The sequence below is a fragment of the Amblyomma mixtum genome, chromosome 3, assembly GCF_055824585.1.
Source record: "Amblyomma mixtum isolate Tamu chromosome 3, ASM5582458v1, whole genome shotgun sequence".
Lineage (NCBI taxonomy): Eukaryota > Metazoa > Arthropoda > Arachnida > Ixodida > Ixodidae > Amblyomma > Amblyomma mixtum.
In genome coordinates, this window is record NC_143014.1 from 326519165 (window position 1) to 326543267 (window position 24103).

The following is a 24103-nucleotide window of genomic DNA, read 5'->3' on the forward strand; positions in this document are numbered from 1 at the left end:
GGAGCTGCCTAGGGCTATGTGGCTACTACCGTAGCTATGTTCCGAATTTTGCAGAAATCGCTCTTCCACTAACACGCCTAACGGGCAAGGGCGTGCCGAATAAAATACCATGGCCAGATGACGCCGACAGAGCCTTCAAAGCCCTGAAAAAAGCTCTATGCGAGGCGGTTGCACTGACCACTCCGGACCCACGGAAGCCGTATCTGCTTTTCACAGACGCGTCGGCAGTAGCAGCTGGTGCCTGTTTGGCGCAGCTTTCTGACAACGGCACTGAGACGCCGATAGCCTTCGCCAGTCACAAATTTACACCCTCGCAAATGCGATGGGCTGCAATCGAAAGGGAGGCATTCGGGGTAATCTGGGCACTAAAAAAGTTTGAGACGTGGGTGTTTTCCGCCGCCGTGACTGTCATCACTGACCACAATCCGCTCTCATTTCTTACGAGCAGCGTGCCCCACAGTGCAAAGCTTACGCGCTGGGCTCTGGCGCTCCAACGCTACAATGTTAACATTGAGCATCGCAGGGGAGTCGACCACGGTAACGCGGATGCCTTGTCTAGGATCCCCAACGCTTGTTGGAATAGTACACTGGCTGACGTCCCGCAGTGACCGCTGGGAAACTGGACCAGGGAACAGTGCACACAGACTCGTTGGACTTAAGAGACACACCCTGATCCAACTCAGCGAAAGTGGTAGTGTTCTGTGTGTGTTTGTTTAGTGGACTCTCTAGCATGTATCAGTGAAGTGTGTGACGAAAGGCCGCGGCATGCTGGCCCACAGGCTCCTGCAGCTTACTCGTGCCGATGTACTGAACTGCTATACTTGCCGAACCCTTTTTGTTGTTTGTTGCCTCGGCTTATCTCTTAATAGATTAGCCGAGTCTTGGGGGGAAGGTGTAGGGTTCGGCACGCTGCCGCCTCTTTTTGTACATGTGTTACGAACATTCCGCGAGAGGAGAGTGGACTAGGCTGCGCGCTCCGTTTTGTTTCGTTTTGTTTGTTTTGTTTTAGTGCGTGCCGTTGGAAGGGGAGGAGCGGCTCGAACGCCCATGCTCTTCGGTTGGTCTCCCCGTTCGTTCTTGCGTTTTCCCTTGCCACTCCAGATGGCGGGGCTCTGTGCCGACATCGACCTTGGGCTCCTGTCCCCCATCTTCCCGGAATCCTGCCTCCCGGGGGGAGAAGCCGCCGGCCATAAACAAGCGAGAACGGTCTCGGTTTCGCCGCGTTACGCGACGGGCGGTATACTAGGCCAGCACGGTTAGGAGCTGAAAGTGTCCGTTGGCCCCACACGTCTGACGCGCCTCCGGTCCACTTGGCGGAGGATTGCGCAGCCACGTAGGGAGGAATTTCGGGGTGAGGGAAGACCCTGACATCAGTTCTGAGCTTTCCTATTCGTTAAAACTGATGTCAGGCAGGAAGCTGTAACACAGTTCAAATTTGGCGTGTGGAAAGGGGCGCGGGATCGGGGTGAACTCGTGAAGAGACCCGCGCCCGAGGGCTTTTGTTGCTAGCTACTCGTAGCTGTCAGGCGCTCGGTCGGGCCGAGCGCGGAGTAGCGGCCGTTGAGAGCTGGTGCAAGGCGCGCCAGTTCGACTGTTGGGACGTGGTGTCCCTCGCCTCTGTGCAGGCGGTCGGCTAGGCCGGCCGCGGATAGTTTGGCCGTACTGAATATTGTACCCATCTGTAAATAGCCTGTATAAAAGTTCATCGTTTCTCTCTGAATCGCTTCGCCTGGAAGTCACTTCATTGAGAAGCCCTTCAAGCGGTGCATCCAGTTGCTGGAAACCACCGGAGCAACACCACCGGCACAACTTTACTGATGCCAAACTGTTCTAAAACCACTGGCGCCAAAATGAACGGCAGAAATATATGACGACTGTGTCTGTGCAACGCGTCATTGCAATATAGCGTTGACGGTTCTAGGCACTGCCCACTAGGAATGGAGAAAATGTAGTGCACACAGAAATACTGCTTGCAGGGCTGTCTGGCTAGTCAACCTTAGTTTGCAGTGTCATGGCCGAATTTTAAAGCAGACGCAAAGGTTAGAAGCTGCGTGAATATAAAGCAGGGACTAGCAATGGACCCTATCGTTGAGCCACAGCCAGCAGGTGTTGACTGTGCAGGGTCCTTAAAGGGCAACTCCGGCGATTTTTCGATGAGCATCGATTGAAATGAAATTTTAAGTATGTATTCTTTATGACAGTCTGATGCCTCATGTAAAATTTCGCATCTGAAACCGGCGTAGTTTTTCCGCAAGCGAATTTTGAAAGCAAGCGCTCCTCGACGCGAGCGGCAACCACTGATCGAGCAACTTCTACAGGCCACCCTGTTCTGTGGCGTCACTGGCGGGGCGGCGTGTCAAGCTGGTCGGGCGCGCGCTGGCGCTGGCAGTGCAGGGGAAAACTGAAAATTCGTTTTGAGGAAAGTAAATGACGCAGTAATGGACACCCGAACCGAGACGTAAGGGAGGAGTGAAAGAAGAAAGGAAGAAAGAGGTCCGTAGTGGAGCTCTCCCGAATTATTTCGACCACCTCTGCAATTTCGCGCCATCTCAACGTGCCTGATGTGTTGTGTACGCCAGAGTGATGGGTCACGGCAACTTCTGTTGTGCTGTGGGGTGCACAAATTCTTGATCTGTGACAACGGGCGTGATCCAGCGTAGGTTTCCTAGCGATAAGAACCTTCGCGACAAGTTGGTGAGAGCTGTCCGCCGTGTAAACTGGTCTCCGAGGAAGCATTCCCGCTTGTGCTCAGAACATTTCGCGCCAGATTGCTATGAAGACAGCGTGTACTTCAAAGAGAGCTTTGGACTCGCTAAGGCTTCGTTCAACTGGCGCTTGAAGGCATATTCTGTGCCAACGTTATTCTAGTACAACCGTCTATAGCAGCGGCCAGCTGAACGAAGCGCGGCCGTCAAGAAGCGGTATGTTGGATTTTAGAACTGTAGTTGGCGTGAACTCACTTCCAATAGCTCGCCGTCGAGACAAAGCTTCGCAAAGAGAGGACTGTTGGTGATGCATGCCCCTGTAAGGACGTTGTGCACCGCGGCAAAGTTCCGGCAGCAGATTCTTTCGTCAGGCTGGGTCGGCCGGCGCTGGCCACACGAACAGCTGTCGGCGGGAGCATCTCATTAACTTTTGTTCTGACGACTCTGTCACAAATGCATGCACGAGAAATGACTCAAGTAATCACTTCTCCGAGTTCAGACCGCCTCCGTGCTGCAGGTGACGCGGCCTGTGGTGTGACTCGGCTGGCTCGGGCGGCGGTGGATCATACCTGAAAAGCGGCTCGTCCAGTCCAAAATCGTCGAATGAGTCGTCTTCTAAAGACTCGCTGGTCTCGGAAAAGCTGTCCTCCGCGCTTTCAGTCATGTCGACAGCGCGGCTCAGGGTAGTTGTGATATCTTCGGGGACTTCACAGCGCGGCGAACCCGCTCGTGACGTCACAGTCAATACCGCACGAAGGCACCTCCGCGGTTTCGGTTTCGCGGTTTCGGTTTCGAGTTTTGCGTTTTTTGCTGTTTAAAAATTATTTTACGGTTGCTTTTGAAAACCTTCTATAGCACACATTACAGGAGGTTCTTAGGAACACAAAACAGCCATTAACTTAAAATGGCTGAAAAATCGCCGGAGTTGCCCTTTAAGGTGATCGCAGTGGAGGCAGACTAGGTGGTGCGTCCGTGGTGCAGTCGCTGCTACCACGACATTAGACTGCATTGGCATACTCCTTTGGTACTTGCATGACAGAAAGTATTTCATGAAATACTTTACTTCAAAGACTATACACACCAAATTTTACAGCATGTTTTCTTCTTTCAAATCATACTTTAGACTTTAGAATACATGGACCACTTCGTGGTTTGCGCGTATGACTGCTAAATAATCTATAACTGAATTTCTTCTTTCATGCTGCTTCGGTTTTTGTGTCGTAACCGAACGATTGCTATGACGTTTACTTGATGTTTAGATTACGTGACGCACAAAAAAACTGACAATATAAATGCTGATACACAGTTTTAAATCACTACAGCACAAATACCAACCTGTTCGATAGATGCAATTACAGCAAAGGACTTATCAGCAGTCATATGGACGCTTTTGTTTGTGCCTCTCGAGACATAAACATCAACTACACGTCACAGCCATCATTCGGTAGATGAAATCGAAACCGAAACAGCGTCAAGAAGAAATTCAATTATAAATTACTTAGCGGTCGTCCGCGAACACCGCAGGCTGCTTCGTGTAGTACAATAAAACTTCTTGCTGGGGCTAGTTTGCGACACATACTTCAATAAAAAGGTAGCTCAAAAAAAAGACGACCACAGGAGGAAGGCAAGACAGACACGAACGCTCTAGCACGTCGTTCAAAAGGAAAAGCAAAAATTTGGTGTCTACAGTCTTTTAAGACTGCCTTAAGCAGCTCCTTGAGCCTTGCCATCAGGACCATTAGAAGTTCTGGTTGGTAATCTGCGGAAAAAATATTCAGGCAGGATATGTGTGAAACAGCAAGAATTGAAATCTGCAACCAAGTATGGGGAATTGGAACAAAGCATTTTCATGAACGAAAAGCCTGAAAAAAGGACTGACGACGAATGAAATTTCAGAACAAGGCAAAGATTCAGTACGAACTAAACAGGTAACATGAAAACACCCAGAAAACCAAAACGCCAGTCGTGAAATACGACTCCGTCATCCAGATATGAAATATGAGAGGCGTACTAGCTAGCTTTAAGGAACTTAAAATATACCGAGGCACGATATATCGAGACATCAATCACATTTTGGTCCACTGTACTTGACGGCCATTACATGTATGTTCTTCAAGTAAATAATAAATAAATAAATAAAGGACGCCAACTTTTAGCTATGGCGTTTCGGATGAAAATTCTAGGATCGAATTGTAGAGCAACCGTAAAACTTTAAAAATCGCAATTTTTAGTGCCATCTTTTCTATTGATAACTTTTTCCACCCTGAAAAAGAGCCCGCGCATTAGTGAAAACACCACGTGACTTCAGCGTGCTTCTACTACAGAATTCTTGTGTACTGTGAGAGATAATTAGCTAAGTTTTGTTCATTCGTTCCCTCAGAAACCGGAAATGCGTCACACGGTATACATGCACTTTCAAAATGCCGAACTCTTTTCCCCAGTGGATGCCGTTCTTTAAATTGATCGCACATTTTTTCATTCCGTTATTAATTACTACATAGCGTGTTTGGGGATGCACGTATTTATGGCTGTGGCGCCCTCATATGCTTTTCAAAGAAGAGCCGTTCGTGCTGCAGCACAAAACTTTGAATAAACTTTTGGACTAATTATTTACAGTCTTGTATATGCAAATATGCATATAGACGCTTTAATACGGCTTCTTTAATATAATAAGTCATTCACAACACATTAAATTCCACAACCGTATCTCCTTGTGACTCACCACACACCAACAGGCCCACTGCATGATATCAGCTGTTGCTTTGTTCAATACACACTGATAATTGTTTACATACACTAGAGAATATGGGAACTCGTTTAAGAACTAGTCTAGGCTATACCTCTCAAATATTACGTTTTACGACTTTCAAAAACAAAATTTTTCTGGTAAATTCACAGTAATCCGTATTTTTTAGTGCTTTGGTTTGTGCGCTTTTACTCAAGAAACAACACGTGTTTACCTGGTTTTCCCCACTGTAGTACAATGTCTACTAGTAGACTCTAATGTCATCTTTTTGAGATAGCTGCGACATTCTTGCTGTCGTCTCCTTGGAATGTCTTAGTTTACATCGGAGGGACCATTAAACAATTTAGTTTGGTCCTCCAAATTGTATGTGGTTGATACTCGTTGCTCAATAACTAAAACTTTCAAAAGTCTGAAACTTTTAGCTGTGAATCCGCGCGCCCCGACAGCAGAGCTCTGAAACATAGAATTCGGCAACACAGCTGCGCTTGGTGGCGTCGCTAATGGGACGGGGCAAATAGGATGAAGTGGGCGCTGGTGGCAAAATCAAAAGTAACACCCGCGACCTGGCCGCGTTCAGTGCGGAAAACAGTGGGCGCGCTGTACTGTGTATTCTGTGTCATCTTCGCCTGGCTAGCGCTATGTTGGATAGTCCCTTCCGGTGCAATGACTTCCAAGCAGTACAAGCGAGTGAAATTTAAGCCAGCACAAAGTACAATCGAGTTAACACTGCGCTCTCTGTGACCATAGAAAGAGCGGCTGATGACGGGAGAGAAGTTTCTTTTTGCGTGCGTACTGCAATCGATGGCACTCATTTTCGAGTCGAAACCAACCCAAGGACTTATCGTGGGCAGTAAAGAAAAAATAAAGCACGTCTCTTTAAACGAGGTCATTGCTTACAGCGCTGTCATCTCGGCGCGCTAGGAGACACAGTGAGTATTGTCACGTGGGATGAGTTTAAAACTCGTCAGATATATTTTCTACTTCGAAACACTGGACTTCGAAGTTTTGGACTGCGCTCGATAGCTTTCCGATTGTGAATTGATTGCCTAAAACATGTGTCTAAAATATAGGCAATAATTTTGCACGATGTTTATTAGGCTTACTGAAACAATGTACGACACTTGAACACTTCAAGCCAAACAGCTTTAAGCTGGTTCTATTTATGTAGAACGGCTGGTTTCTTCTTATCATTGGCGCATGTTGGGACGCCCAGGACAGTAGACACATATGGCACCATTGTTGTTGACTCAACCCTTTTGCTCCTCCTGAATAAATACTAAATGGCTCTAAACAAAGTTCGTGCATTTTAAAGCGCCGGACACCCAGGCAAGAAGAAAAAGCGCCACTGCTCGGCTCACGCTCTTCACCATATTGCCTTCGCCGTAAGCCTCCATTAAACATGAGCTTCTTCGGAACACGAAGAATGACCAAATAAAAACCCGTCTCTCAGCCGTGCCCGTTAGGGTAGGCGCCAGTGACTCGTCTGCCGCGAAAGCCCGCGCCAGAGAACCGCATTCCGACCGTCCGGTTTTGAGCCGGGGCAAGGGAAATCTTGCCACAAATCTGCTCATCGCGCACGTCCCACGTACTACTTGCCAGCACACAGACTTGACATGGGGCCAGCCGTCCGCTCGTTCGCCGTCCTCCTGGGATGCGGTAAGTGGCGCCGCACAAAAACGACCGCACATGCGGGCGATATAACGTATACCAGGACAAAGACGCAGCCTTAAGTGCGTTTAAACCCATTCATGCCTTGTACCCTTAAAATTTCGCCGCCAGCTTCGATGATGTTTACCTGCTAGCTGCTTGGAGCTTGCAGGCTGTTCCCGCGTCGGACCGCTGTCCGATTTCTGCAGCGGTGGGGAAGGAAAATCATATGAATCCCAGCGGCCTGGTGCTCCATTTGACTACGTAATGCAGCGCGGCCGCTTTTTCTCTAAGCAGTCTTGGGGAGCTTGAACGGCCACTTTTGTGCCGCTAAAGCGGTCGGAGGCTCGTTAAGAAGCGTCGTGCCAATCTAAGCGCATAGATCACCAAAGGAAAAAAAAGCGTTATCGGAGTGTGTAAAAAGACATTAGCTTTTTTCACGACTTGCTTCGTGCGGAAAGATTAACGCAGAAGTGGACGGATGGAGAAAGCAGCTCTTCTGCTAGCTACTTTGACTCGAAAATTGCAGAATTAGACTTCTTAGGTCGGAGGAAAGGAAAGGAAGACGATTTGCTCCAAGGTCGAAAAGCCACGACACACAAAATTTTGCGTTATACATCCGGATTCTAGACAAGCATGGAAGAAACTCAGTTCAATTCTGCCTTCCAGGCATCAGACAAGAACTTTCGAATTAAAAATCGATGGCCAACAGTACGAGGGAAAAGCACTAGCAGAAAAATTCAATGATTATTTTCTCTCATTAGTTGAAAGTCCTTACAACACCGACGCCCAGCGATATCTATCTGCCCCATTAGAACATTCCGTTTTTTTGAATCCTACTGACGAGAGTGAAGTCCTGAATTTATTCCATGCTTTGAAGAGAAGCAAATGCGAGGATATAGATGGAATAAAAATGCAGCCGGTTAGCTTTGTCATTGACCTTATTGCCCCATACCTAACCCATATTTACAACCTAGTTTTGTATACCGGTGTATTTCCAGAGCAACTAAAGACTGCTAAAGTGACAGTAGTGTACAAAAGTGGAGAAAAAGATAACTTAGGAAATTATAGGCCAATATCAATATTACCAATATTTTCGAAACCACTCGAGAAAATCATCTTTATAAGACTCACTGGTTTCTTTGATGCTAACTCTGTTATTACATCATCGCAATATGGCTTCCGGACAGGTAGATCTACTGAGACAGCTATACTTCAGCAAAAAGAATTAATTTTAGATAATATTGAAAGGAAGCTACTAACACTAGGACTATTTGTGGATTTCTCCAAGGCTTTTGACAGAATCAATCATAATATCCTACTAGACAAACTGTCTTGCTATGGTGTTCGTGGTATTTCTTTTAATTTGGTTCAAAGTTACTTGACAAATCGACATCAAGCAATATGTATAGGAAATGAAATGTCCTCATTACAAAAAAATAAGCATGGCGTACCTCAGGGGAGTATTCTCGGCCCACTGTTTTTCAATGCTTACATCAATGACCTTGTATCTCTAGATAGCACCATAAATTATGTTATATACGCCGACGACACCAGTACATTTTTTACAGGAAGCAATCCAAATGACCTTGTCAAATCCGCCAACCTATTCTTGGACAAACTATGTAAATGGTCAAGCGCTAATAGCCTAAAAATAAACTGTACCAAAACAAAAGCAGTTCTCTTTCAAGCTAAACAAACAAATGTTCGCATTAATCCACTGAAGTTCGATAACACTGAAATAGAATTTTCTTCATCAGCAAAATCCCTGGGTGTCGTTTTTGATGAAAACATGCTATGGTATTTTCACGCCGAAAACATACAAACTAAACTGTGCAAAGCATTAGGTATATTGAGAAAAGTACATTTTTTACCTGTCCCCCAAAAACTAATGCTCTATAACACGCTTTTTGCACCTCATCTCTTATATTGTCATCTTGTTTGGGGTACTGGCACCAAGAAATCACTAAATAGATTGGTTACATTACAAAAAAATGCAGTTAGAGCCATTTCAAACTCTCCATATAATGCCCACACTTCCGACCTATTCCTTAAATACAAGATTACTAAAATTTCCACGCTTTATGAGCGCCGGTTGCTGTCATCTTTGAAATCTGAAATCCATAAAAATATAACAACATTACGAGCTGTTGCAAACTTGCAGATTAACATATCATCTCGCTCCACCCGCCACCATGAACACTGGCACGTTCCGCGATCACGTACTAACTACGGTCTCCAGATGCTTCGAAACAGGCTGCCTAGTACACTTAACAAATATAAGCTAACGGAAGAGCAGCTGCGGGTTCTAACCAAGAAAAAATTATTCGACATTATTAACTAATCTATACTGTAAGATTTGATTGTATTTTTTAACTAATGCACTCATTCACTGTTTTTGCACTTATCTTGTTCGTATATTTTTTTCCATTTGTTCCTTGTTATTCTCCCCATCATATATATTTTATGTCCTTCTGAACTGTCGTGCTTGCTGCCATGTTGTTTGGGGAGACGGGGCCAGTCAAGCTGCCCTTGATGCAGCTTTTATCCCGTCACCCCCGCCACACCTCGTACATGCCCTGTACTTGTTGTGGGAAATAAACTGAAACTGAAACTGACAGTGTGTAGGGAAAACAAGCACAAGTTTTTATGAGTGGTCCACATGTTTTCAAGCCTACTATTATTCTCGCAGTGTCGTGCACCGCATCGGTTATTGGCAGAGGCAAGCGAGAACGCGGAACCTAGTTTACTCGCGTTAATTTTAAATTGACTGTGTGCAGCTTGTGGTAGGGTGCAGCCGAGGGACTCTGAAAAATCTTATAGGTGCGCTGGAAGGATATTATCTACAAGCCATTTCTGTTTAGTTAGTACTTCAGCAAAATAGTTCTTTTTTGTCGCATATTTTGACCGAATACTGCTCTCCGCGCCCAATGTCGCACGCACCGCTACCACCTGCAGAGTCGCTGGCCTCTAGGCTTATTTCAACGGGAGAACGGTGTGTGCTTGCACCCAATCATCGAATTTTTACAGCGACATCTGTGGGGACCATGTTTCTCGATTTTTCAGCGTAGCCGTAACGCCACGATAATTCGTCAGCACGCAGGTACGTCAGATATGACGTCATTGTGACGCGCAATGGCAAGGCAGCGCGCTTTGCGGTCCCAACGCAGTGACGCCACGAGTGACATCGTAGCGATGCCACACATGACGTCACTGTAATACGCCGCGGCGCTCAACATTCCCAACACATTGACGAAGCGAGTGACAACGTACTGACATTGGGCTCAGTTTACTAGAGAAGACAAATAAGAATGAATAAGCAAGATAACATTCACCACCGCAAAGAGCTTTCGCTGATTCTTCCGTTACTGATTGGGAACCGCCTCCTGAATTTTTTGTGCAGTTTGCTTCACTGAAACTGCAGTTGTTCACGACGACATGCTCGTAAGTTGCAGTTGGTCAAAACGTCAAGGAGAACAGCTGTGCTCTCAGGTGTAGTATGTTCCGTTGAATTCTGCAATGATGGTTTGGTTTGGTTTATGGGGTTTAACGTCCCAAAGCGACTGAGGCTATGAGGGACGCCGTAGTGGAGGGCTCCGGAAATTTCGACCACCTGGGGTTCTTTAACGTGCACTGACATCGCACAGTACACGGGCCTCTAGAATTTCTCCTCCAAAGAAATTCTAGCCGCCGCGGCCGGGATCGAACCCGCGTCTTTTGGGTCAGCAGCCAAGCACCATAACCGCTGAGCCACCGCGGCGGCGAATTCTGCAATGAGGAGCACAGGAATTTCCACCGGGCTAAAACCTAACAATTAATTTTGAAATTTTTTTTTCGCTTTGCAGGATATAACAGTACTCCTACTTCCACAGGGAGACAGCTTGCATCATCGTTTTTGTGTTATTCGCACAGCCTGCCATTGTTACTTGTCGCTCATTGCTCACATACGTGCTCTAAGGCTAGTTGGTTCACTATTGTGGAAAGCAAGCAAACGGAGCGCTATGAAAGATAACAGGCACACAAAAGGTACGGGCACTGATTCGAACTAAACTTAGCTTCAAATGCATCCCTTTCTGCAAAAACTACCGCATGCCAAGTACAGGTACCGCCACCTGCACGCTTAACACGAACGCTCGATTGCACGTACTGCACTGAAGTTACAGCACCTGAGCGCTGGGCGCTGAGTCCTAGACCATGCGGCAAGGTGTGTTTGCGGAGGTTGCAGACAGATCGTGCCCTGCTTCCACCCTAATATTGTCTCAGACGCAGTGGCCGACACCCAGCGACGGTAATGTCAGAGGAGGACACGCGCTCGAGCCTTCGTGTTAAGCGTGCTGGCGGTGGTATTCGACAGCGCCCTCACTGCGGCGGAAAAAAAACCATGTCGGGGATCAGCAGAAAAAAATAAGATGATTGCCTATTGTGTACATTTGAGCAATTTTCGCCAGCTAGCAACGAAACGGATGTACGGCTGATGCACGAACTTCTTCACTTCGTGACAAAAATGCCTCTCTCAGCTGAGTAGTGAATGAAAGTGAGCTATTCAAAAAGATTTCCATTCCTTCAAGTCGAGGCTTTTTGAGCCGACCAAGGAAAGTACTTCAAAACCTGCGATAAGGAATGATTGCTCTGTGCTGCTTCTTCAAGTGATGCTATATCAGCCGTAACGTCTTAAAGTGGTGGTCGTGTGCGATTTAGAAATAACATAACTCCACAGAGGAGAACTGAAGCAGATTATGCTCGATGCTGTGTGTCGTCCATTTCACTTGTCCTGTGTGTTTTGCTACGGTTTCTAACTTCAGAATACATCTACTTCTCCAAAGGATCCGTCATCACTCACCAGTGTGCCTTGTTTACTCCAGCGATTAACCTTACATGCCTTCAGTCGCCAATTATTCCGCGTGTGTCTTGTGAGAAGTGCCGTCAAATTCCTGCTAGTACCAGAAACGCGCTGTTCCTAACAATCTTTAGCATAGTTGTGCTACCCAGTGCACCACAGTTGGCGACCCATTATAGAGCACAACCCGCAGGAAGTTGTCCAACATTAATGGCTACTTTCTGATGTTGTGGTACACGCTTTGGCTCGCTTCACAATAGCAATGTCGCACGAAAAACTAATGCCGAACACCTCCGTCAAAGTTAGAACTCCTGCACGTAGCTCCTCGGGAAGAGTAGAGTAATTTCACTTAACTTTTCTTTCCAGCATCACTGACATCTAGCAGAAGTTCTATGACAGGCCACATTTTGTAGTCTTTCTACCCTGTCCTGTTTTTGAGACACTTTAATGCAAACAAGTTGTCTGGAGTCCGTTCCTTGGCACCGACAAGCTTCCGGCTCAGGTGGATCTCAGTGCGCTTCTGACCATATCCACAGGATCACCAGCCGTGACCGGGTGCATGTCAAAAACTGCCAAATAATCGTCGAACACAAAGGCCACATATGCTACACTCACCGCAGGCACGTGCTATGTCAGTGCTGCTCATATGTCAATTTAACCTCATGACATGAGAAACAGACGTTTCTGGCCACCCATTTACATAGTTTGATGACTACAAACCTAGTGGCCGACTTTTATTACTATATCCCTCTCAGAATTACGCAAGAACCTCTTTTTTTCATTTGTGGTTGTCGCACTCCGCTTAGTGGGCTTCCCTTTTATGCAGACAAGCTATTCCCTAGCTTTATGACGATGACTGCTTTCTCGTCTACGCGCACAGCGTGGATCGTCAGCGCCGTGGAGTTCCGCTGCCCAAGCGGGAATGGCTACTTCCCTGACCCTGAGCAGTGCGACATGTACTACGAGTGCCGCCGGGGCGTTGCCAAGCCAAAGCTGTGTGCTGACGGTATGGCCTTCCACGAGGGCAACCCGCTGTACGGGCGTTGCGACTACATCAGCAACGTGGATTGTTCTCGAAGACCTTACCTGCGTGAGTACCGGTTCTGCAGTAGCGCTCAGATTGTTTGCGCAACGCGTATTCGTCTACTGAAGGCACACGAACGCTGTGATATGCGATTGTGGACTTCCTTTTACAATTTTAAAGTTCTAAAAAGATAAATCCCACGCATAGTAATTTGTTCACTTAAGCGTTTCGACAACGATGCAAACCTTTAGTTTCACGGAGCATAAAGCCCTGTTTCACCATTACAAGTAGGTGTAAAATTCAAATGTACGGAACATAAAGCAGCATTGGCCTGGGGAGCATGTCGTGCAATGGCGCATCACCATAGAGTGCCAAAGCAAACTTGTCTGTCGTCTTATTATAATCAGAGCAATTGGCGCTGCAAACTGCCAAACTTTGAACTTATTTATATATTGTGAGGTGCCAGCTAATAGCAAAAAGCCTGCTCTTCTGGTGGACTGGTTGACGATGGGGAATAAACCTCACATGACAAAGTTATTTTTATCCGGAACTTACAAACGCAGAATGCGTCGCAGCTCCTTTCACACCTCACGAGGATCGCGAGGTATAAGAAGGAGTTTATTAACAGACGAGGAAAATCATCAAGGGCCTGGCTGACTTTTCTCGAGTGTTAACGCGAATGATACAACGCGATTGTTACAATTATAAAGTTAAATATGTTTGCATTGCCATATTAGAACAGTAAAGAAGTGACAACGAAGCAAAAGCACTATGTATGAAGCATCACTTATATACACACAATTAAAGACGCGCGCACACATAAGTGAGCGCGTGAAATGACAAAGATTGATTACACTACTCGACTGGTGATCTCCCACATAAAAAGGTCACTTCTTTCTGCTACATAATGATTGATACTGCAAATTTCTCGGTAGTTTAGCGGTACAGTACGACACCACAATCTCCACCGATTTGCTTGCTGCTTCTCAACACCACAGTTTTACGATTATAAATAGACGTATGTCCCACTGTGGGCAATGCAAAGCCAAATAGCGTGAAGGAGTGTCCTTTTAATCGAAAAAAAAACGTTGATAAACAACCGGACGCAAAAAAGAACTAACGGAATTAATGTCATCGGTGGATTAAAGTGTCTTTACAGGCTCAAAATTCGAGGAAAAGAATTTTTGTGCCTGGGATTCTCTTTTCCATTAGAACTTGAAGACAACAGTCAGTGGTTGTGCCATTTCTTCCTGTGTGGGTTTTCATCTCTTGCGCTGAATATGCATGGCTATAGTCGGCATAAGAGCCATTTATCACAATGTACGCATCAGAGTCATTATTAGTGTATTATTATTAGCGTATTATTAGTGTATAAGAGTCATTTAGCACTAGCTTAAGCGTATAGTGGTTTACCAGACACCGGCTGCAGCACGCGTACCGGCTCCATCTGGCTCCACCCGGTCAATGTACGTGCGCAGCCGGCGTCCGGGAAACCGGTATATGTCGACGCGGCTACGTCTCAGCCTTGCTAAAAGAGTCTTCTTTGCCTTGATTATTTACTGTCACACGATCTTCATGTATTGTTGTAACGGTGCAAGTTTGTTAAAGAAAATAACTAAACTTGTACTAGTCAGCTGATGTGCAGCCGTTATGTCTCCGCGTAACTTTTTGATCGCTCTTCTGCAGTCAATCATTTACAGAGCTACTGTTAGCCAGCACGATTCTTGCGGCAAAAAAGAGAAAGTTCCTGCAGATTTGGGATCCCTGTTTCGACACTGTCACGTGGTCATGATGACGGGCTTGGTTGTAGAGGACAGAAAATTATGTTGGCGGGGGAGTGGAATAATTATTTAGGGGAAATTATGTCAGCGAACTGAAAACAAATTGGCAGCGGCGGTAACAGCTACTGCTCATCGGAGGACCTCGGGTACGACTTCCGATTGCTCTCTATGCACTCGGCCGACGACAATGAACTCTCGAAATAAGACGCCTACAACATTGACAAGGATCTCGAGCATTGGGGAGACTGCCACGCCTGAGCGTGAAAGTTCTAGGGCGGTCTGTATGCGCCTCGCGTAGGCAACAAAGTCATATCCATGATGGTGGCCGCATGCCGGCGCCGGTATACCTACAAAGAACGCAGAAAAACGAACAGAACAGTGTTTCACGGCAATACCTTTTAGAGAAATTCGGTGCGTTCAAACAGCTCTCATACGTTGCCTTGAATGTCCGGGGCTGAAAAAACAGGGCCGAATTTCACGCTTTGCTTTATGTTAAGTTCGCACAGATTAGTACTCATGTCTTCATTTTGTCGTCTTTATTTTGCCGTAGGCTTGGTGCGAACAAAAAAAAACGTGAATGCTAATTCGGGTGCTTAACACCGCTAACATTCAGTGCTGAAGCAAATATTCGAAAGTCAATACCACACAAGCTACGCTTTATTTGCGACGACATGCCTGAGGAGCTGTTCACACAGGGTGTGAAGACATAACACTTGTGGTCGTGTGACAGGTAGAGGAGCGCGAATTGTGCCACGAGCCCACTTAACTAGTATTATGTCTGCTGGACACGTATGCACTTACTGCCCAGTCACTAGTACCCTATGTCCAATAGGCAGCTCAGAATTTGCTGGCGCCACGATGGCTTGGCTGCGATGACCCGGTGTCGAGGCGGCAACTATTCCCATGAGCACTTGGAATGTTCCTGACAAAAATATAAAAAAGACTGGAAAAGAGTGGAAGCCACGAATAGCATGTCTTTCCCTGGTTTGAACCACTCGACGACTCTGCAGGAAGCCAAGATGGTGGGGCACAGCAGAAAAAGCAGTGCGTAATGTCAGGGGTCTCGGACATGCTCCCCCCCCCCAATCAGGTATTGCAAGGAATGTGACAAGAATGTTGGGACTGCATCAATCCGAAGGTGGCAACCATATCCTTCTTGCCAATGGTAGTCAAAACATTTCTTCTGTATCGTTTAGGAAGTTTCACCGTGATTTTTAGTAAGCATCATTTGATGTGTAGTAAGCAGCACCGACAAAGCCTGGAAGATAAAGAAAATCATGCGACTTCACACCCCGACTTAGTCCAGAGGTTTCTACTAAGATGCAAGGCTACCCAATGTCATAAATTAGTGTGGGCAGAAAAACGAAATAAAAATAATATTGTCCAGCCCATGCCGCGTGGAGCACAACTGCATATACCTTAAATTACGAGGGCACTCAAGTCTGCTTCAGTGGAGAATTGCGAAACAATATCATTTGTTGTTGCTGCTGCGTTTGACTGCTTCTTTTTTGCGGCGATTTGCTTCTTTTCTGCGACAAGTTCCGGTTACGACATACTGCACCACTTTGAACAATTTCCGCGTACGAGATACTGCACCACTGTCGACAATTTCGGGTTAAGACATACTAAACCACTTCGCCATTTCCTGTTACGACATACTGCACCACTTCTTTCCCGTTTACGCATACCACACTACTTTCGAGAATTTCCGGTTACGTTCTTATATCCTGTATTAGCTCTGCTAGACGTACTACACTCTCCTTACTTCGTTATAGCCGATCTGTTTGGTATATCTGGTTTCCAGCTACGACATACGACGACACTTCGCTACATACAGTATTTTAGCTCTGCTTACGACATACTACACCTTCATCCACTTTGTACCTCATTATCACGATTAATCTTTGTCGTATTAGGTCACATGACGTTTGGTACCGCGGTCTGCGGACCACTTCCGGTGACGCCTTGAGGCGACATTTTCCGGCGACAACTTCAGGCGACGGCTTTTCTGTCCCGTGACGAATATAATGCTTTCGCATTAGTAAGAGTTAGAAACAGTGCTCCGGCAGTGTGCTCCGGCAACCACCACGAGTAAAGAAAGCTTAAAGCCTTCCCAAATCTGAAAAGGTTCTGATTCGTTTGGAATCTTTTTCTTTCATTCCCTTTCCAGCCTCCCGTAAAAGATTAGTGATGCTTCTGGTTTACACTATTTTTTGTTTATTTTCATTTTTTTATGCATAGTTCTTTCTACACGGTAACTAAACCCCATTCTCCAAAACGATTTGTAAAACAGGCCGCCAGCCGCTTTCTCTCTCTACCTTTCTATTTCTCTCTCCACATGTGCTCTGATCACTGGAGACCTCTCATCATATGCAACGCATGTAATGCGTAGGCAAGATAACCGGTGGTTGTTAAGGGTGACGGACTGGATTCCAAGAGAAGGCGGGTAATTGTAGGAATGGGCGGCAAATTGCTAAGCGGGCGGGGGAATTTAGGAAGTTTCCGAGGATAAGATGGCCGCAGTGGGCACTCGTCCCGGCTAGTTGGAGAGATATGGGGCAGGCCATTGTCCAGCAATGGGTGTAGTTAGGCTGATGGGGATGGCTACAGAGAGGACTCCGGCTTGAACATAACCTCAGTTTTTTCTTTTGCATCACGATGCTATCATTACGTTTGGAGATTTTTGCAGGAGCGAGTTGGTTGTTGAGTTTAATGTGTACAAAGAGAACAAAGCAGAATATTGGCCAAATATTAAAATGCATTGAACAATGAAAGGAAACAAAATGCAGAATCCCGCATCCCATTTGCACAGTTTACAGAAGGGTAAAAGTCATTTAAAACACGCAAAAAACACGGCGATTTGCACTAGGCAATATTCAGGTGCTTGTTCTAAAGGCTTCTCAGTAGTAGGCTCTGCCAGCACCAAGTGATCTGACTGTTCCACTCCCGCACAGGTCGCGAGAAGAAAAAAAAAACAAGTAATATATGCACAAAAACATTCCTCAAGGCTGAGCTAATGGTTTTGACGGGTTTCGATGGTGTAGTTGAAACTGATATATAGGTTACATAATTTACGTTGAGGTAGAGCGAGAGAAGATCGAAAGGCTTAAAGAGCGGGAGTGTCGCACGGCTATCTAACCTATGAAGACAGATTTGTAATAATGTCTGCGTCGGCGAGCCGGTTGCCCGACATCGGCTAAAAATAAGCGTACGGTCTTTGACTAGGCCACCTCGAGTGTAACAGTTTGTATTCTAAGATTGGACGGATGCTAGACTTATACACCAAAAACTTGGCTTTTTTCGTACTATACCTCAGGGCTCGTTTCTGAAACAGCGCCTTCGCTTTACTTTGTTTGCCACCTATTCTATCTGTGCAATCTACACCACAATAGTTGATAGCGGGACGTCACAGGAGTGAGATACGTAAGAAAATAAGAACAGGGTGGAGGCCTTTTGGCACATACTCTGACATCGTAAATTACAGTTCACGATTGTGCGTCAAAAGAGAAGTATATAACAGCTGTATCTCACCGGTTGCCACATATGGGAAGAAACGCGGAGGCTCACTAAAATGTTTGAACTGGTATTCAGGACAACGCAGAGAGCTATGGCAATAAAAGTGCTAGCTGCGACATTAAGGGATAGGAAGAGAGCAGAGTGGGCCAGAGAGTAAATGCGAGTTCTCATATTGTTGTCGAAATCAAGAACAAATGGGCTAGGGCAGGAGTAGACTCCAAGAGAAGGCAAGCGTAGCGGAGGACGGCAGAAGCTCCGGGACACGGAAGACATTAGACTTTTCGGGGACATGGGGCCGCAGCAGCCCCATGACAGGGGTAATTAGAAGAAAAAAATTTAGAGGCGGTTGCTCTGCAGTAGGCACAGTTAGGGTGATGGTGAAGATTCATGTGTATTTACTATCACAATCATACTTTATTTATCTAATAGGCAAACTACAATTAAGAATGATGGTTTCGCAGAGATGACGAAAACTTACTTTATTTTTTTCTGTTTTTGTTACCGTCATTAAAAATGTTCTGTCAAAGTTATGGCCATTTGTCAACTGGTGCACCATTGAGCTATCGTGCCAAAGTCCTCGTTTAGACCTGATTGATCATGACGGCTTTTTACTTCTCTGCACCAGACGAACCCATTCACAAATAACATGATTGTTAGTAAAGAATTACCCATCTTTGTTTGTGCTAAGCCCTGCAACCTGTTTCTGCCTGATGAAAAGTTCGTTAACCCTCCAGTGTATTTTCAGCCTACCGAAACATTAGTCGTCCAAAGTGCTATATTCCCTCTGAGGAGCAAATAAGGCCAGTATATGCAATGACAGAGACATTCGTTGTCTAGTTTTGACTTCCCGACAGCCATGTTCCTTCTGAAGTGGTTAGGCACTGCGAGGAGAAACACGAATTAGTAATAGCTTCCTTAAGGACAATCGCTACTGTAACAATTCGTCCTTTAAGTTTCTTCAGCTGTCTGTTGCACATAATCACAGATATACCATGCCTAATTTGGTAGGATGTGGTCAGTGCAAATACGCGCAGGAAAAGAAACGAATGCTCTTATCTTACGCAGAGGAGGCCAAATCTACCCGCAAGTGCCCCCGTGCAAACGGCTTCTTCCCACATGTGGACTATCCTCGGGTCTGCAAGGAGTTCTACAGCTGCAACAATGGCATCGCATCGACGCTTTCCTGTCAGAAGGGACTCGCCTTCGATCCCAGTGTTGGCGGCTGCGCGTGGGCAGCCAGAGTGGCCGGCTGCGAGCACGAAGCCGTTGAGGTACGTTCCGGTAATCGGAATGTTCAATGAAAATGCTATTAACATGGCTGTGGTAAGTACCGTCGGCTGTCGGCAGAGAACATTTGGAAGTCAAATCAGAATGTTCGATGCTGCTCATTTGGAAGTTGCTTCGTGCGCGGGGTTCATAAGCGGTTTAGTTTGATTTGATGGACATTTTGCATAAGAAACTACTGCTCAAAAGAAGCATTTATTTTAGTAGATGGAGCTTTAGTAAGAGTGCCTTTGTGAGATATTGGGGGACGCTCAGCTCGGGGACACTGATGACAGTGGGCGTGAACAGGGCCCCCTCATTTTGGGGGCATAGGGCATTTAAACATAATGCACATAAGCCGCGGTTGTGCCTGGGCTCAATCAATGATACTGGCTCGTTTTGAGGTCTTGACTTTATGGGCGGCGAAAAGTTCCTCGGTTTCTATGGTAGCCTTCCGCCATGTACCACTTTAATCTCTTGACGTGGTGTGCGGGAGGCTGCTAACTCTCCAAAGAAAGAGGGGTAGGCGCCACTCAGCACTAAGGGCAGAAAAGTCCGAGAGAAGGGCATGTTTCTTCCTTTCTGCTGCACGGTATGCAAGACCGAGTAAATATGCATTTTTGAAGGTACGACAGTGTATGCACGTACCACAGGCACTCGATAAATCACTAGTGAACTGAACACAATAAAAAACAAACCAGTTCACACTGCATGTTTTTGCCTTTCCTTCAGCATATTGTATTCCCACACTAGATATGGTAAAATATGGTCGCAGTTCTTTTGTCCATACTGAGGCCAGTGGTCCTCATGTTTTGGCTCAATGCGTTTTTGTTGCACCTTACTCCACGTGGGCACGATAGCGTTTTCTGTTTCGAGCACTTTTAGCACCATTTTGTTAACATGTTGAGATGCTGGTAATAAATGAATGGGTCATTCAATCAGTTATTTCTATTGATGTATACTACAATATTCGGTGGGTGGTATAATTTTGCATGTGCTGCAATTCATGCGATATAACTAATAAATAAAGTCAAAGAACAACACCATACCCAACAACGAAGTCTTCGTCTATATGACACGAAGGGAACCACTGCTCGTTCGTAACTATCCCGAGCCGTCGTTTACCAAATTTTTCATCGCTGATGAAACTTCTCCTTCCTCTCTAACCTCTTCAAGTCTCGAACATTTAGTAGCTCTAGCGAATGCTATACTATATATAGAGGAAATGCAGAGAGGTTAGCCAGAAGAATGGTCTGGTGAGCTACTCTGCACTGAGAGATAGGGATAAGGGTGGCGTAAAAATATAATAGGAAGTAGAGAAATGTGGACGACAAGCAAGGACGCACGCGCTGAAAGTCGCAGGCTGCCACAGCTGTAGCCTGCGCACCTTGAGGGTTGCCGAGCACTGCCACCTGAGTAGAATACATCGACCACTCTCCATCACTAACACAATACAGTAGGTAAATAAAATTACAGCATTCTGCGAGGGGTTATTAACACTCAGCAGTATACCATGGCTTCGCCCACCGATTACGAAATGAAGCTCGAGTCAATCACACTTTGCTGAACAGGGATGCCTGCACCAAAGATGACTGCAGGAGCAGTCCTCTTAGGCATAGATCACCGCAGGTGAGACGGAGATTATGGCAGGGAGAGGTTTTCTGAAAAAAAAAGCACGAAGCAGAAAGTCTGCTCAGGCAGACTGCTTAGGCCACTGCTTAGGAAAGTCTGCTTAGGCAACGGTATCTTATTGATTCCACACATGTTTGGTCGCGCAACACGGTGCGCAGTAGCTGTCAGCGACCGCTAAAAAACTGTAGTAGCGACGTAGCGCGTAGCATTTGGCACAATCTGAATAGCGCGGGCCGAATAAAGGAATTCTCTCAATAAGCAGTCATTCTCAGAGCAATCTAAAAACCCCGTTTCTTTTCGTCATTCGTCAGCCCTGACCTTGTGGGAGGGCAGCTCAATAGGAGCGGAGCTTTGAGACTTTCTTCAGAATGTCTCCGTAGTTAGAGTGCTTCGTAATTCGATCCCTGGTTTCCTCTCAGTCGGCAATAATAGCTCCAGCATTTAAAACAACAGGGCCAGGCCTTTGCAAACAGACCTGCATTTCCACCACGAACTAAATAAAGCCCTGCTGGTAATGCAGAACAAGTTGCACTCGCGGACAGTTTGGAATTGGCATATCACTGCGCTCAGCGCTTTCTTTTTCCTCGGGTGGCTAAGTGGCTCTGGAGCCTAGTTGTGCCTCAATAATCTAGCCCTGCTGCCACTCGTGTGCTGCCTTTACATCTGTCGACACCTTGGAGTAAATCTGTCCACTCCTTTGCAAAACGAATTAAAAACCACACACTGGAACACCTCGCCGTGTATTCAAACCAGCCATTGTTGGAGTTCATGTCTTCATTGTACAATATCAAGGGCTAAGAAATTTTTATGCTTTATTCATCCCTGATTGTCGTATAAATTTTTCGCTGTCCTCGATTCGCTTGGACCCGTAATGGTGTACATGCTATAATACGACTGTGCCTTGCCACGGACTAACAATGGGCAGCAACCAGCGTGCGATGATCATTTGACAAATCTGTCTCGTGAGCTCGGTCAGTCCTTCAGTGTATGGAATATTACATTCCGAGTTTAAAGTATGTCTGAAAGTAAAGCGAAACAATGAAGGTAATCAGTTTTACACGACGACAAGAGCATATAGCAGGATAGAAAAGGTAACTCTTCTTCGTTTGCTACAACATCATTTTAATGCGCTTGCGGTCGTACAAGATACGCCAGTACAATGCCAGCGCCAACAGTCGCCGCCGCCATCACCGCGTCTCAAGATACAAGCATAAGCGCGAGTAGGTCTGCTGTTCGCAACAGCAATTGAACGGTGGACTTGTCAAGCAGACATGAGCCTCGAAAGCACTAGTCTGCATAAAAATAATTAGACATAATAGTTGAGGTAAATTGCCATGGTAGAAGTTAACCCTCTCGTGTAGAGCGGTGAGAAAAAAGTCACAGACGATGAATGCACCTCGTGCGGGAGAGTATGCGTAAGCATTAGTATTCCCCTCTGACAGTGGCAGGTGGCGTGTCCTGTCACCTGTCGCTGTGTGAGATGGCGACGCTATCTCGACTCGCCCAATGAAATCCGGCAATCACACTGCGCCACGCGGTACCCCCTCGCCACTCTCCCTCCCCTCGGCTCTGCTTGGAGATCGGGGTTTCCTCTTTCCATCCGTTGTCTTTCACAGACTAACCCTCCATTCTCCCCCTTCCCTCTCCCTCTCACTTATCTCCTTCGCTCTCCCTTTCTTGCTCTTTCTTTCTATTTACTTTGCCTCCTCACCCCCTACTTTTAACAGGGGGGACGCCAACGCCGGGTACTTTTCCGCTAAGGAGATCTAATGCTAACGCATTGAAAATCATCCGTGCCGCCGCGCTCAAATGTAGCCCAGCTGAAATTAAGGTGGTTCTCGTTATCAGGAGAGAGCACATGTTTAATCGCTACTCAACAGTGACTGAGGCTAATAAATTCTGCTGTTCCTTCATGCAGGCGCCGGAGGAGGCTTCCAAGGACGAGTCATACACTGAAGAAAGTTAGCGGACGATATGCATGGCTTTTCCATTATAGGAGAATTTTTGGTGGTGTTTGTCAACGTGTTTGTAAATAAAACCACGTCCGTTTTCATAAAGTTGTTACTGCTTTGCTCTAAACTGCCAACAATCCTAAACAACCCGAGGAGCATCCCGAAGTTCAAACCCATGCGCTATGTATTTTTACATCTTCAGCTACTTAAGCAAACGCTCCGTACTGTAATGGTTGCTGTGTGCATGAAATGACGTCACTAGATAGCAATGTCGCATTATGGCTTCCTGCGAGCTACTGATAGATGGTTGGTACACGTGATGCAATATATGGGTCACGTGACCTTTTCAACTAGGTGTCTTCGTTAGAGTCAAGCAAACTCGCCACTGATTCCCTAAATCTTGTCACATTGTCTTGTCACATTATTTTTTTCCGAATCCACCTTCGATGAAGTCGCATCCTCCTCGCATGTACAGGGCGTCCAAAATATGTGCGAACGTGGCGAAGCGTGGCCGCGATCCGCGGAGCGTCAGCGCATCCGGCGTGGCATAGAAGCTATGCGGCGCAGGCGCACAGGAGACTGAAGGCGCCGCTTCGTGTCGTCTGCTACAGTGCAGGAACGCACGCTTATTTTGCTGGGAAGTGCCAGTAAAAAAGCGCACTGAGATTGCGTGGCGGGAAAGTACACTTCACCCACTGCAGCGTGTTGTTGGTTCCGCACACTACAACTCAGCGGCCTGTGTTCTCAGTGCTGCGATCTCATCGTGTACCGCACAATAGAAAGGTGACTTCTTTCCCAGGTATGCTACGAAGGTGGCAAAGAAAATAGGAATACCGCTATTCCAAAGGCAAGCCATAAGCAACCAGAGTGGCAACGATCACATTGTAGTTCTACCAGCCTAGAAAGGTTACGCAGTTGTGCTGCTTTACAGAAGCGACTACGACAGAAAACCTGTCCTTATTTGTCATGGTATCCTACACATAGGCTACAAAGAAATTGC

General features: G+C 46.3%; 1 protein-coding gene across 1 annotated transcript; it reads left to right on the forward strand.

The window, feature by feature from the left end:
* Positions 1 to 6994: 6994 nt before the first annotated feature.
* On the forward strand, positions 6995 to 23202 carry LOC149355857 (protein obstructor-E-like). The gene is made up of 4 exons (XM_089577705.1): positions 6995 to 7107; positions 12816 to 13025; positions 19322 to 19527; positions 23070 to 23202. Exons 1-4 carry the CDS (start codon positions 7065 to 7067, stop codon positions 23115 to 23117), a joined length of 507 nt encoding a protein of 168 aa, XP_089433831.1. The 5' UTR covers positions 6995 to 7064; the 3' UTR covers positions 23118 to 23202.
* Positions 23203 to 24103: the final 901 nt, after the last annotated feature.

What these genes read in the sequence shown, in the direction of transcription:
- LOC149355857 (XM_089577705.1), top strand. Translation starts at nt 7,065, where the DNA reads ATGGGGCCAGCCGTCCGCTCGTTCGCCGTCCTCCTGGGATGCG. An exon ending in TTCTCGAAGACCTTACCTGC is followed by an intron (nt 13,026 to 19,321) that starts GTGAGTACCGGT and finishes TATCTTACGCAG; the next exon opens with AGGAGGCCAAATCTACCCGC. An exon ending in GCGAGCACGAAGCCGTTGAG is followed by an intron (nt 19,528 to 23,069) that starts GTACGTTCCGGT and finishes TCCTTCATGCAG; the next exon opens with GCGCCGGAGGAGGCTTCCAA.